At 37.7% G+C, this 16,026-nt stretch overlaps 2 protein-coding genes across 2 annotated transcripts; both read right to left on the bottom strand.

Annotated features, from left to right (window-relative positions):
• Positions 1-6,165: 6,165 nt before the first annotated feature.
• LOC136169045 (olfactory receptor 10D3-like) lies at positions 6,166-7,095 on the bottom strand. Its single transcript, XM_065936804.1, has one exon. It carries the CDS (start codon positions 7,093-7,095, stop codon positions 6,166-6,168), a length of 930 nt encoding a protein of 309 aa, XP_065792876.1.
• Positions 7,096-14,137: 7,042 nt separating this feature from the next.
• On the bottom strand, positions 14,138-15,067 carry LOC136169039 (putative olfactory receptor 10D4). Its single transcript, XM_065936792.1, has one exon. It carries the CDS (start codon positions 15,065-15,067, stop codon positions 14,138-14,140), a length of 930 nt encoding a protein of 309 aa, XP_065792864.1.
• Between the last annotated feature and the right edge of the window lie 959 nt (positions 15,068-16,026).

Here is a 16,026-nt window from a genome sequence, read left to right as displayed (position 1 = left end):
TTTTTAGCCAAATTCTTCAAGGACTCTTTATTTCATCCTTGCACCAATCATATGACATCATTTTCTTTTCGAAGATAAAAATAAGGCTGGAAAAGTTTAAATAATTATCAAATTTCACTCCAAAAGTCAATCACAGAACTTGGATTTGAATGTCAGTCTGTATACATTTAAAACTTATGTCCATTTCTAACAAAATGGAATGAATAATTTTAGTCTTAATTTTAAAAGTAAATATATTATAGTCATATTTCTACTCATTTTCTTATTCATTCCTTTTGTTTTCAAAATGAAGGTGATGAATGAAATCATCATAAAAGCTTAAAATTTTTTGACAAGCAGTGATTTCTTTAACATTTTAAACAGTTTTATTGAGATATAATGTCTATGCCATAAAATACCCACTTAAAGTTACAACTCAATGAGAATATATTTACGAAGAATATGTACTTACAGAGATATCCAACCATCACCACAGGCTAATTTTAGAACTTTTCCTTCATATTGAAAAGAAGTGTCCATTTCCAGTCATTTCCATCGATATCCCAAACTCTAGGCAACTATTAATCTATTTTTGGTCTCTATGAATTTGCCCTTTTTGATTATGTTTTGCAAGTGTAGTCACAAATTATGTGTTCTTTTTGTCTGGTATCTTTCACTGAACATGTTTTTGAGATTGATCTCTGCTGTTGCAGGTGTCAGTATTTTTAAAGTTCCTTCATTTTGGTGAACGGTACTTTATCATATGGATATTTTTGTGTCCTGAATGATAAGATAAGATTCTAACTTTATTCCTAGTACCTGCAGACCCCTAAAAGATTATTGGTGTACCTAGAAATATTTTGCACATCTCAAAATCATCATCACCAAAATCGTCGAAACTGAATTATTTTGAATTGTCACATATTAAACAGTTCAGAATGTCAATTCTGAATTTATATATATATTATAGTCACAGTTTTTATTATTTAATTTCAGCTTGTCGTCTCCACTTCTTTACTGTGAAAATCAGACCAGCTCTGAAATATTTTATAATTAGTAATGTGCCAACTCTTCCTTTTTCAACTGCCCTTTCTATAAATTGAGTATTTTACTTTGCACCTAAGTAATAACAAGAATTCTTCAAGGAGTTTATGTATTTCATAATCAGTATCCCTATGACTCAGTAAAGCACACGCATTAGGAGAAGACATAAGCTACAGTGAGCCTTATATGTACTATCTCATTTGAACTTTCAGAAATGCTACTCTTGGCAAAAATCACAAGACATTAAAGAAACAGATAACCTAATAACCCCCAATTTTACTGTTCTTTATATTGTGTTATTAATAAATTTTCCATATCATTAATTTATTCAATAAGTATCCACGGTGAAATGCATTTGTCACCTAGACAGATTAAATTAGCTTCACAATACATTCACTTTCAAAACACTTATACATATATACATATATATGACATTCATGAATTTATGAACATATGACTTATACATGAGTAAGAGTATATAAATTTGCAAGGACAAATAAAACACCATATTTATTAGCATGTATGAGTTAGTAGGTTAACCTTCTTTTCCAAACAGTAAAATTTTACATTCAAAGCAAAATACTCTCTTAGAAGACTGTTAGTGAGTGCAAAGTTAAAGCAGTGTCAACTAGATGATTATAACCAAGGGTTGTCCTACTAAAATAATTTGCCACACTTTTCATTACTGTATCAGTATTCTTGTCAAACAGTCTGAAATGCCTTTGTCAGCTGGTATTCTCTCTCCCATGGACACTAGAGATACACTATCCATATGTTCAACAGCTTTATCAAGGCACAGGCTGCATATCATAAAATTCAACTCTTGTTAAAAACACAATTTAATTATTTTTTTAAATTTACAGAGTCATGCAAACATTGTCAAAATTCTGATCATTTCCATCACCCAAAAGTTTCCCTGGGGCCAACTTGCAATCAATTCCCATTCCCACTCCCCTCCCCAGGAAGCCAACCACTAATTTACTCTTTCTCTCTGTAAATTTGTCTTTTCTAGGCATTTCATACACATGGAATGATACAACATGTGTTCTTTGAACCTGGCTTCTTTCCCTTAGCGTAATGCTGTTGAGGTTCATCCATGCTATATCACATAAAAATAGTTTGTCGGAGACTTTTTCTTGTCAATAGTATTCCATAGCATGAATACATTATATTTAGTTTATCCTTTCACCAAACATTCAAGACGTTTCTACTTTTGAGTATTATGAGTAACACTCCTATGAACAATCACAAGAAAATCTCCCTGTGTATCCACTTCTTTTTCATCTACTCTCCAAGACTGTATATTTTTTTCTGAGATTTTGATCAAATCATCATAATATCTTCTGATATCAGTGATAAGCCTCATAAAATCAAACTAAATTGTAGAACATTTTTGTAGACATCCAATCCCGTCCGTCAAATGTTTATTCTCATTATGTTCTATTTCAAGTGATGCTATTTTCCTGAGTCTTAGTTCAGCCTACTGTGGGTGCTCTGTATGCACATTGTACGTAAGGACATATCTAATAGCTTTCAGAATTGAGGTTTTTCAAAATAACTTAAAGGCACAACAATTCTTTGGAAATCGAAATATCTCTCTTTGAAATGGTAGCTCTCATTGTGCTGAAAGTCAAGCTGCTCCCTACCCTTCCCCTACTTTACTTTACATACTACAGCAGCCGATGCAGAAGGGCACCTCCACGCCTACCGTGTTTGCTAACAATTGGACTCTCAGGCCACCATGTGGTTTGAGAACTGATAATCCATCTACTGCTAGTGTAGGGTATATGACCCATGTCAACACGGAAGAAAAAGGGAAATCTAAAATAAATGCTTGAGGGAAAATTCTAGAGACAGATCAAAAGAGATATCAATTGTATTCCCTGGATGTGGGGGTGGGGGAGATGAAGAAACATTATTTGGCCACAGATCTAAGCTTTCAAAAAAAATGTTACAGGACCTTCGTGGTGGCACAGCTGTAGAGTCCACTTGCCAATGCAGGAGACACAGGTTCGATCCCCGGCCCAGAAGGATTCCACAGCAGCTGGGCTCATGGGCCACAACTGAAAATGATCCACCACAATGAGGTGCCATTACACGCCAGTCAGGATGGCTGCTATCCAAAAGTCTACAAGCAGTAAATGCTGGAGAGGGTGTGGAGAAAGGGGAACCCTCTTACACTGTTGGTGGGAATGCAAACTAGTACAGCCACTATGGAAAACAGTGTGGAGATTTCTTAAAAAACTGGAAATAGAACTGCCATATGACCCAGCAATACCACTTCTGGGTATACACACTGAGGAAACCAGATCTGAAAGAGACATGTGTACCCCAATGTTCATTGCAGCACGTTTATAATAGCCAGGACATGGAAGCAACCTAGATGCCCATCAGCAGATGAATGGATACGGAAGCTGTGGTATATATACACCATGGAATATTACTCAGCCGTTAAAAAGAATTCATTTGAATCAGTTCTAATGAGATGGATAAAACTGAAGCCCATTATACAGAGTGAAGTAAGCCAGAAAGATAAAGACCAATACAGTATACTAATGCATATATGTGGGATTTAGAAAGATGGTAATGATAACCCTATATGCAAAACAAAAAAAGAGACACAGATGTAGAGAACAGACTTTTGGACTCTGTGGGAGAAGGCGAGGGTGGGATGTTCTGAGAGAATACCATTGAAACAAGTATACTATCAAGGGTGAAACAGATCACCAGCCCAGGTTGGATGCATGAGACAAGTGTTCAGGGCTGGTGCACTGGGAAGACCCAGAGGGATGGGATGGAGAGGGAGGCGGGAGTGGGGATTGGGATGGGGAACACATGCAAATACATGACTGATTCATGTCAATGTATGACAAAAACCACTACAATATTGTAAAGTAATTAGCCTCCAACTAATAAAAATAAATGAAAGAAAAAGAAAATGATCCAAATACATTCCGTCTATAGGAGACACAGTTCAGAATAGAAATATATAAATAGAAAGAAAATAAAAGCATAGAAAAAGAGATGTCATGCTAACATCCACCACAGGGAAGCTGAAGTGGCAGGACTAAGACAAAACAGATTTTAAAACAAAAAATGTTATGAGAGATAAAAGGGAACACTTTATAACAATAAAAGGTTGATCTATTATGAAAATAGAGCAATTATAAACATATATGTATTTAATAACATGTGGTGACCTTAGAAAACCAAAGTAACTAGGGAAATTCAGGCCACATAGGAAGTTCGTGATTCAGTGAAAAAGACTCCATCTGCCAATGCAGGAGATATGGGATCTATCCCTGGGGTTAGAAGATGGCCTGGAGGAGGAAATGGCAACCCAGTCCCATATTCTTGCCCAGGAAATCCCGTGAGCAGAGGAGCCTGGCAGGCTGCAGTTCATGGGGTCGCAAAAGAGTCGAACAGGACTTAGCAACTAAACAACAACAAAGATAAGAAGTGGAAAAAAAAAAAACCAGAACCTACTACTACATGTTTGAACCTTGAAAACATGCTAAATTAAGAAGACAGCCACAAAAAAATAAGCCTTATATGATTCTATTTATAAAAAATCTCAAGAACAAGCAAATCTGTAGATACAGAAAGTAGATCTTAATCTACTTGTTTACAGCCAAAGGTGATAGGAGTAATAAGAAGACGATAGCTACAAGGTATAGGATATCTTTTTCTGATGATAAAAATGTTCTAAAATTGGCCATAGGGATGGGACCACAGATCTGGGAATATAAAAAAAAAAAATTGACTTGTACACTTTAAATGGGTGAACTATTTGGGACATGAATTATCTCAGTAAAATTAGTTTAAAAATTGTGACAATTGAAATTACTTGATACACTACTAAAATTAAAAAAGATTATATATATATATATATATATATACACACACACACACACAGCTGCATAAATATACATAAGTACATTTAGATTACATCATTATAAACAGGAAGCCAGAAATTTTAGTTCCAATTTAGTCATTAATGAGAGAGATAGGAGAAATGTCAGAATGTTAATGGTGATTATCATTTTTGTGGTAGAGTTAATTTGTAATTTTTAGTCACTTTACTTTTTTAGAGTTTTCCTATTTTCTTCAAACCTATTTATTTACATGAGGAAAAAGAAGATTATTATTGCTGAAGTGCTAGAAATTTTGGAACTCACACTCAGTCTTTGATTTAATGGAAGAAAATCTGCAATCACTATTACAGAATTAAAACTACTGTTGTTAAGAACACTTACTGCCCTAAGACTAGAGAATCTATGAAACACATATTAGTAGATAGGTGGATATCATCTGGTTTCTGAAATGTAACCAAAATTCTTTATATCAGACTTAGGTACATAACACTCCTCACAACACAGATGAAAAAAGTGATGAAAATTAATGGAATGGAACAAACTGAACAGACTACAGATTTTTTTTTAATTGGAGAATACTTCATGTAAGTTGAAAAGAAGTTCCTAGAAAAGTGGGCATTTGTGCTATACTTCTGACAATACAAAGCTTTCCACGTGGCACAGTGGTAAAGCATCCTCCTGCCAATGCAAGAGATGCAACAGCCCCGGGATCAATCCCTGGGTCGGGAAAATCCCCTGGAGTAGGAAATTGCAACCCACTCCAGCATTCTTGCCTGGAAACGTCAATGGATAGAAGAGCCTGGTGGGCTACGGCCCATGGGGTCACAAAGAGTCAGACATGACAGGATACCCACACACACATTTCTGACAATACAGAGGAAGCATTATTAGCACAAAGCTAAAACCCTAGCAGCCACAGTCCTACCTAGCTCAGCAACCTTCTATCTCTGTGATACTGCAAAAGTCTCTTAACCTTCCAGTGCCTTCATATCCTCCTCTGTAAATTGGGACAATACCTACTTCACATGATAATTATCCTAATAACATATATCAGTACTTATAAAGTGCATAGAGGAGTGCTTGGCCCATGATAAGAGCTTTAAAAGATTTTGCTCAATAAAAATTATATAAATATATACATGCTAATCACACACAAAAAAATCCATTCAAATTGTTTAGCAGTCACACCAACGCTAAGACACTAGTCATCCCCGATAAACACAAGGCAAATTTATAAGCACAGGTACTGATAGAAAACTTACACTCCTCAGGTATGTACTCCCTGGATTAGTGCTTTTCTCAGAGCCAACTTCACATCCTTGTTTCTCAAGCTGTATATCAAAGGATTCAGGGAAGGGTTAACAATATTATTTAATACCTGAACCACAGAATCCAGCCAAGGGGTGGAGGCAGGCCGGAGATAAATGAGGATCACGGGTCCATAAAAGAGCAGGACGGAAGTCAGGTGGGCACTGCAGGTGGAGAAGGCTCTGTGCCTGCCTTCTGAGGAGCTGATTCTCAATATAGAGATAACGATGCGAGTGTAAGAGGTGAGGACAAGAAGGAAACACAGGAGAGCCACAGCACCTACGTTGGTGACACTCACCCTGTGAGCTAGAGAGGTGTCTGCACAGGCCAGGGGCAGCACCACCGGGATGTCACAGAAGAAATTGCCCACCTCCGTGGGGCCACAGTAGGGTAACTTAAACACAAGAAATGTGAGGACAGACGCATGCACGCTGCTCCCCACCCAGGTGCTCAGAGTCAAGATGGCGCACACCCTGGGGCTCATGATGACCGTGTACCGCAAGGGGTGGCAGATGGCGGCGAAGCGGTCATAGGCCATCACGGTGTACAGGAAACACTCCGTGCAGCCCAGGAAGTGATAAAAGAAGAGCTGGCAGGCGCAGCCCTGGTAAGAGATGGTCCGGCTTTGCCCCAGTAGGTAGAGCATCATTTTGGGGGAACTCACGGAAGGGAAAAAGATGTCAAACACTGACAGGTTGCCCAGGAAGAAGTACATGGGGGTGTGGAGGTTGGAGGAAGTGAGGATGGCCAGGAGAATGAGCAGGTTCCCCACAAGAGTGAGCAGGTAGAAGGTGAGGAAGAAGACAAAGAGCGCGTGTTCCAGCCCCTGTGTGTGAGGGATTCCCGTGAGGAGGAACTCGGTTACTGGCGTATGATTCCTCATCTTCATGTCTAGTCACACCTGGAAGATCAGACAGTGGTCTCACTGAGATGGGCTTTCCCAAGACACTAATACCTGCACAGGACTCAGGGGAAAGGGATAACATCTATATATTGTACATAAAAAACTTCCAGATGGAAGTCAGTCCAGTTCTTGCTAATTAACATGCAACATCCAGTCATTTTTCATCTGTGGCCTCTGAAGGATAATAGACAGCACAAGAGAAAGAATAGAGCAGAGGGTAGAAGATAAATGCTGCCTCAGATGTATCTGAATTTAAATGCCCAATCTAATTCCCACTCAGTGATTTTGAACTATTTAAAAAAAAATCTCCATATGTCCTTGGTATCTGGGTTAATAGTTTAATAATATCTTATGATTCTAAGATTTAATAATATCTAATGTTTCTACTTTGGCCACCTGATATGAAGAACTGACTCATTGGGAAAGACCCTGATGCTGGGAAAGATTGAAGGCAGGAGGAGAAGGGGATGACAGAGGATGAGATGGCTGGATGGCACCACCAACTTGATGGACAAGAGTTTGAGCAAACTCCAGGAGTTGGTGGTGGACAGGGAAGCCTGGCGTGCTGCAGTCCATGGGGTCACAAAGAGTCAGACATGACTGAGTGACTGAACTTGATTCTAACAAGGAATAATGCTTTAATATATATATAATCCCTAATGTAATGCTGCAAATTCCTACCCTCATTAGAAAATTCCCTCAAGGTACTGAATTCTGATTTCAGTGCTCCTTTACTCCACACAGCATTTGACTTAGGCTGATCTGCAGCTGCAGCACTTAGGAATCATCTATTGATGTCAGCAATTCACAAAAAAATTTTCTCCATCATCAACTCAAAAATGGACAAGAACCATCTATTGGAAATACAGTGAAACACGATGGAAATGATAACACTTAATTCAGGAAAAAGCAACAGGCAGTTAGCAATAATAAAAACAACTATCTTCTTTCAATGTTACAGTCAGTCTCTCAATAGAAATTATGTCTGCAATATGACAATTTATGCGATCCCAATGAAGGTTTTTAAGACTCAGCGTCATTAACTAGGTAATATCTTAAGAAAATCCATTGAGTCAGCTAAGTCCGTATTTAGTCCAAACTCCAACAGAGCCAATTCCCATCTTCTCTCACATGCTTATGGTGTGTATGACCCATCAGATGAGGAGAGAGCATTCCAGAAAGAAGCACCTACAGATGGAAGGGAAAGAGTCGACATGGACTGGAATCCAGGCTCCACATCCACCGTCCTGCTTTCTTTCCTTTAGATGCTGTGGAACAGGCCAGGTTCTGAAACCAGAGAAGCTGAATGCACCTCTTAGTCAGATTCAGTCATTCAGATATGAAAATCCAGACCAATAGTGCCTGTATTCCCTGTTAAAAGGAGTGGCATTCATTTCCTGCAGAGTGAATAGATGTTTTGCGTGTTCCTTTGAGACCTTCTCCCCATGTGGGATGTCTGTAGAACAGGGAGAGCAATTAGACGGGAGACTGTTTCCTCTCCTTCCTTCTTCTCCCCACTGTCTCTACTTCATTAAATCTTAGACTAAAATATAATTATGTAAAAGCATTTGCTTATTTTCAATATGTATGTATGTTCCACATTTTGATTATCTATTTGTCATTAATGGACACAAATAGCTTCCACCTCCTACCTTTTGTGAATAATTCTGCCATGAACATACTATAAACATGAATATTCAGGACTCTTGGATGTATACTCAGGAGTAAAATTAGTGAATCACAGGGTAATTTTATTTCTAAATTTACTGAGAAATCACCATACTACTTTAGAGAATGTGCCATTTTGCAATTCCTACCAACAGTGCACAATGGTTCCAACTTTTCCACATCTCTTTTCTATTTTACTTTTTTCCCCAACAAGAGCTATTCTAATGGGTGTAGGTGATATCTCAATGTGAATTTTATTTTCATTTCCCTAACACTGATATTGAGCATCTTTTCATATGCTTGATGATCAGTTGTATGTCTTCTTTATGGATGTCTGTTTAAGTCCTTTACCCACCCTCCCTTTTAATCAAGTTATTTGTTTTGTTGTTGTTCTTGTTGAGGATGATTGAATAAGATTTTAAGAACTGGTGTGTGCATGTGTATGTGTGTGCGCATGTGTTTTAAGAAAAGATTTATGTTGTGTGCTCTACTAAAGTTTTAGATACAGGGAAGTTTTAAGATGTTTTAATATTTTTTGCAATGCCAGTCATTACAACACTGATTTTGGAGAAGCTGAGAAAACTGATTGGAGTTCATTCATATTTGGCTTTCTTCAACTTTATGAGAAAATGTATTTCAACTTTAACGAGACTATATATCTAAATAAGTCGTGTGGTTCTTCTGTATCCCACATGTTTCACTCATGTTTCTGTTTTCATATCAATAAATTTGCAATTACATCATAACTTGAAAGGCTAAGTGGTACCCATTCATTCATTCAACAAACTCACACATCATGCTTACTAGGTCTCTGGGCAATGTCCTATGGGTACAACAGTGAATAAGACAAACATGATGGAAATTTGTCTTGCATAGAAAAGAATTAAAATGAACAAGTTTAAATATTAGTGGTGATAACTATTTGTCATAATTGCTATATAGGGTTTACCAGCTATTAAGGGTTTTCCAGCATGAGAGTTTTTCCACCACTATCCAGCTTTAATAGGACAGCAAACTAACACTAGAATTGTTTGAATCCAGCATATAGTCTAGGAGTCACTCCCACAGCATAGGAATAGGATTCTGTATGATCTTAGATTTTACCTGTCAGGTTAGGAGGGGCCATGGAATCCTCACATTGCACATCAAACCACTGTCTATGGGTGTAAATGGACTTCATTTTGTCCTTTTTGTATCACACTTTTTGTAAGGGCAGCAATTTATTTTATTGGGGATTTTCACTTTTTGTTTTGTTGTAATGGTTTCAAATGGTGTGGATACTTTGGGGAGTAAAAATGGAACAGAAACCTACACATCAGTAAAATGTCATAGAAAATAAGGACTGATGTGTCTGTGGGATCTCCTGTAAATATTCTCCTTCTTTCTCTCTGGATTCTGGAGAAGAGTGAGAAATAATGAACAACTTGAGTATTTGGGGAGACCAAGTTGGAAAATGCAAATTGGTGGGAGAACCAGATATGCATGGCAAATGAACCCAGTAATCGGGACATCTCCTCTTCAAACAACCCTGGACAATAAGGCTTTCCCACCCCTTTCACACTAGAGGGTAATCTGGGATGTTGTCAGTATGACACAGTAGGAAACAGTGATAGTAGGAGTTAAGAGGACTTGAGACTAGAGCTGTATTTCCCTTAACTACATGTGTTATGAAGGGCAAGATACTTATTGCTATGTCTCAGTGTCACCATGTACAGAGGGGTACATGGGTTGTGGCACAGAATTAGTGGAGATAATAAGAAAGTCAATATATATAAACATGACCAATGTCCCTCTATATTATACCAGCTATTTATTGAACACTATGTATCATGAGCTCTGAAGAGAGCTCAATAAAAGCCATGTAGGATAGACATAAATAAACACAGAATAACAAAAATACCAAATACCAAACAGAAGGGAAAAATGTGGAAAGCATTCAGAAAAAAATGACTCATCTTTTGCAAGGGAACCTCAGTAAGAACTTTGACTGACTTTTCATATGAAACAGCAGATCTCAGAAGGCACCAGGATAAGTATGTAAGCACTCAAAGGAAAAAAAGCCAACCAGCATACTACTGACATTAAAGAAATCATCCAAATGAATATGAAGCAATAAATAAAAACATTCTATGAAAAATTAAACTGGAAAAAATTTGCTCACAGCAAATGTACCTTACAAGAACTACTAAATGAAGTCCATCAAGCTAAAAGCACTTAACTCTAGATGGCAATCCAAATACAAATGAAAGACAAACACCACTGGTATGCTATTCAAAAAGACAGTATAAATTCATATTTTCTAATTTATGTGAACTCATTTTAATAACAAATATATAAAACAATATGCATATAAAGTATTATAGGGCATGCAATATACATGAAAATGTAATATACTTGCCAATAATAGCAAAAAAGAGGTAGGTGGGGGCAAATCTGTACTGAGCAAAGAAAATGAGATGATAATTCAAAACCACAGAAACAAATGGAGAAAACTAAAAGTAAAAAAGTTATTATAACAAAAGCTCTAAATACATAGTTGCTTTACATACTTAACCCAGCTTCTTTAAAAGATATAAAATTACACAAAACAATAATTATAACAATGCATTGTTGAAACTGTAACCGTCATAGGTGTAATATGTCTAACAATAATACCACAAGGAGAGAGCAGAAGGCAGAGAGCTAAATAGAAGCAGTGTCTCTCTATCACTCTGGAATTAATTTAGTATATGTCTGAAGCTTATTGTGGTAAGTTAAGATATGACATGGTAAGCCCTAGAGCAACTATTAAGGTAATAATTCAAGCAATATAGTGAAAACCTCATTAAAAAATTAAAAATGATAAAAAGTATTAATTATAAGTTAATTTTTTAAAGTAAAGGAGAAATAAAAGAACAATAAAAGATATGAAATGATACACATAGAAAGGAAAAAGTAAAATATCACATATAAATCCAATTATATCTATATTAACATTAAAATGTGAATGGATTAAAATTCAATCAAAAGGCAGAGATCATTGAACTGGACCATAAAAATGATCCAAATGCATTCTGTCTATAGGAGACACATATTAGATTCAAAGACAAAAATAGGGGACTTCCCAGGTGGTCCAGTGGCTGAGACTCTGAGCTCTCAATGCAGGGGATCTGGTTTAATATAAGAACCAGAGCAACCAAATAAACTAATTAAAAATAAATACTTTTTTAACAAAGATACAAACAAGAGGAAAATAAGAGTGTAGAAAAAGAGATGTTATGCAAATAGAAACAACAGGGAAGTTGAAGTGGTTAGATTAGTAGACAAAATAGACTTTAAAACAAAACATGTTACTAGAGATAAAAAGGAATATTTTATAATAATAAAAGGGTTAATCTGGTATAAAGACAGAACAATTGTAAATACATATGCATTTAATAACATATAGTTGCCTCAGAAATCAAGAGAACTAGAGACATTCATATCACATATGAAGTTGGAGGGGTGCAGAGGGACATAACCTGCTACTACATGGATGAACCTTGAAAACATTATGCTAAGTTAAGACAGTCACACAGAAAACACGTTTTATGTGATTCTATTGATATAAAATGTCGAGAACAGGGGAATCTATAGATACAGAAAGCAGATTAATAATTGCTTACAGTCAAAGGTGACAGAGGTAATAAGAGAATGATAGCTAAATGGTAAAGGATATCTTTTTGAGGTGATGAAAATGTTCTAAAACACACCATTGGGATGGTTGCACATATCTGTGAGCATACTAAAAAAACACTGACTCGTGTACTTTAAATGGGTGAATTATTTGGTATGTAAATTATATCTCAATAAAACTGGTTAAAAACTGTGGCAATTGCAAATGCTTGATACACTATTAAAATAAAACAAGATTGGTGGCTCAGTGTTAAAAGAATCCACCTGTCAGTGCAGGAGACACAAGAGACCCACTGCAGTAGAAAATGGCAATCCGCTCCAGTGTTCTTGCCTGAAAAATCCCACGGACTGAGGAGCCTGGTGGGCTATAGTCCATGGGGTTGCAAAGAGTCTGACATGACTGTGCAACTGAGCACAGTTTACACACTTATTTATATACACGACCACAGCTGCTGCTGCTTAGTCACCTCGGTCATGTCCGACTCTCTGCGACCCTAAGGACTTCGGGAATACAGGACTGCAGCCTGCCAGGCTCCTCCATCCATGGGGTTCTCAATGCAAGAGTACTAGAGTGGGTTGCCAGGCCCTCCTCCAGGGGATCTTCTCAACTCAGGGATAGAACCCAGCTCTCCTGCATTGCAGGCAGATTCTTTACCACTGAGCCACCAGGGAAGCCCCACATATGTGACTACAACTGCATAAATACACATGTGTAGATAGGTATATAATAATACAGATATAAATGAAATAATTATAAACAGGAAGTCAGGAAATTTAGTTCTAATTTAGTCACCAATGAGAGAGATAGAGCAAATGCCAGAATGTTAATGGTGATTATCATTTCAGTGGTAGCATTAATGCATAATTTCAGGTCACTTTAATTTTTACAGTCTTCCTGTTCTCTTCAAATCTCTTTACTCATATAAGGGAAAAAAGATTTTTATATTTGAAGGTTCAGGAATTCTGCAATTCAAACTCAGTCAATTTAATGAAAGAAAATCTGCAGTCATTATTATAGAATTCAAATCACTGTAGTAAAGGACAAATATACTTAACTAAGATCGATGATCTATTAAAATACATATTAGTAGATATATGGACATCACCTGGCTTCTGAAATGTAACTGAAATTCTTTATATCAAGATGAAATACATAACATTTATTTAAATATATACTAAAAAGTGACAAAATTAATGGAACAAATTTAATAGACTATAGATTTTCTTTTTTTTGGAAAATTGGAGAATACTCAATGTAAATTGAAAAGAACTCCCTAGAAGAAGTAAGCATTTATGCTATAATTCTGACAATACAGCAGAAGCATTAGCACAAAGTTAAAAACCTTGCATTCACATCCTAGTTCAGCAACTTTCTATCTCTGTGACACTGCAGAACTGTCCTAACCTCTCAGTGCCTTAATATCCCCCTCTGTAAATTGGGATAATAATATCTACTCCATGTGATAATTATAATAAAAACATGTGTCAATATTTGTAAAGTGCATAGAATACTGCCTGTAAGTGCTGTAAAAGATTATGCTGAAAAAAATTTATATAAATATATACACAGTAATCATAAAGAATTAATTCAACCTACTTGTCCCAGATCTCACTTAGCAGTCACACCGACTCTAAGAGACTAGGTGCCCAGATAAATACAAGGCAAAATTGTAAGGACAGATAATGACAGAAGAGCTTACACTCCTCAGGTATATACTCCCTGGATTAGTGCTTTTCTCAGAGCCAACTTCACATCCTTGTTTCTCAAACTGTATATCAAAGGATTTAAGGATGGGGTGACAATATTATTTAATACCTGAACCACAGAATCCAACCACGGGCTGGAGGCAGGCCGGAGATAAATGAGGACCACGGGTCCATAGAAGAGCAGGACGGAAGTCAGGTGGGCACTGCAGGTGGAGAAGGCTCTGTGCCTGCCTTCTGAGGAGCTGATTCTCAATATAGAGATAACAATGCGAGTGTAAGAGGTGAAGACAAGAAGGAAACACAGGAGAGCCACAGCACCTACGTTGGTGACACTCACCCTGTGAGCTAGAGAGGTGTCTGCACAGGCCAGGGGCAGCACCACCGGGATGTCACAGAAGAAATTGCCCACCTCCGTGGGGCCACAGTAGGGTAACTTAAACACAAGAAATGTGAGGACAGACGCATGCACGCTGCTCCCCACCCAGGTGCTCAGAGTCAAGATGGCGCACACCCTGGGGCTCATGATGACCGTGTACCGCAAGGGGTGGCAGATGGCGGCGAAGCGGTCATAGGCCATCACGGTGTACAGGAAACACTCCGTGCAGCCCAGGAAGTGATAAAAGAAGAGCTGGCAGGCGCAGCCCTGGTAAGAGATGGTCCGGCTTTGCCCCAGTAGGTAGAGCATCATTTTGGGGGAACTCACGGAAGGGAAAAAGATGTCAAACACTGACAGGTTGCCCAGGAAGAAGTACATGGGGGTGTGGAGGTTGGAGGAAGTGAGGATGGCCAGGAGAATGAGCAGGTTCCCCACAAGAGTGAGCAGGTAGAAGGTGAGGAAGAAGACAAAGAGCGCGTGTTCCAGCCCCTGTGTGTGAGGGATTCCGGTGAGGAGGAACTCGGTTACTGGCGTGTGATTCCTCATCTTCATATCTAGTCACACCTGGAAGATCAGACAGTGGTCTCACTGAGATGGGCTTTCCCCAAACACTAATACCTGTACAGGACTCAGGGGAAAGGGATACTATCTATTTATTGTACACTAAAAACCTCTAGACAGGAGTCAGTCCAGTTTTCACTAATTAATGTACAATGTCACTTTTCATCTGTGTCCTCTGAAGGATAACAGATAACACAAGAGGCAGAATAGAGCAGAGGGCAGAGGATAAATCATGCCCTTGGATTTATCTGAGTTTAAATGCACACTCAGTGATTTTGGACAATTTTGAAAAAGTCTCCAAATCTCCTTGGTATCCAGTTAATAGTTGAATAATATGATTCTTATGAGGAATAAGGCTTTAGTGTATATAAAATCCCTAATATAATGGCTGCAACTACCCACCCTCATTAGAAAATTCACTCAAGGTACTAATACTCTAATTTCAGTGCTCCTTTACTCCACACACCACTTGGCTTTAGCTGACCTGTTCCTAAAGCACTTTGGAATCACCTATTGATTAAAATGATTCACAAAAATGCTTTCTCCATCATCAGCTAGAACAACAGAAAACTAAGAACCATCTAGTGGAAATAGAGTGAAACAGGATGGAAATGATAATATTTAATGCAGGAAAAAGCAACAGGCACTTAGCAATAATAAAAATAGCTATCTTACTTCAATGTAACATTCAGTCTCTCAGTATGAATTATGTCTGCAATATGACAATATATGCCATCCCGATGAAGGTTTTTAAGACTCAGCGTCATTAACTAGGGAATATCTTAAGACAATCCTTGGAGTCAACTAAGTCAGTTTTAGCCCGAACTCCAATTAGAGCCAATTCCCATCGTCTCTCACCTGCCCATGGTGTGTTTAACCAATTAGATGGAGAGAGAGCATTCTAGAAAGAAGGAACCTACAGATAGAAGGGAAAGAGTGGACTTGGCTAA

The sequence above is a fragment of the Muntiacus reevesi genome, chromosome 5 (genome assembly GCF_963930625.1).
Source record: "Muntiacus reevesi chromosome 5, mMunRee1.1, whole genome shotgun sequence".
Lineage (NCBI taxonomy): Eukaryota > Metazoa > Chordata > Mammalia > Artiodactyla > Cervidae > Muntiacus > Muntiacus reevesi.
This window is presented reverse-complemented; position numbering and strand designations above follow the sequence as displayed.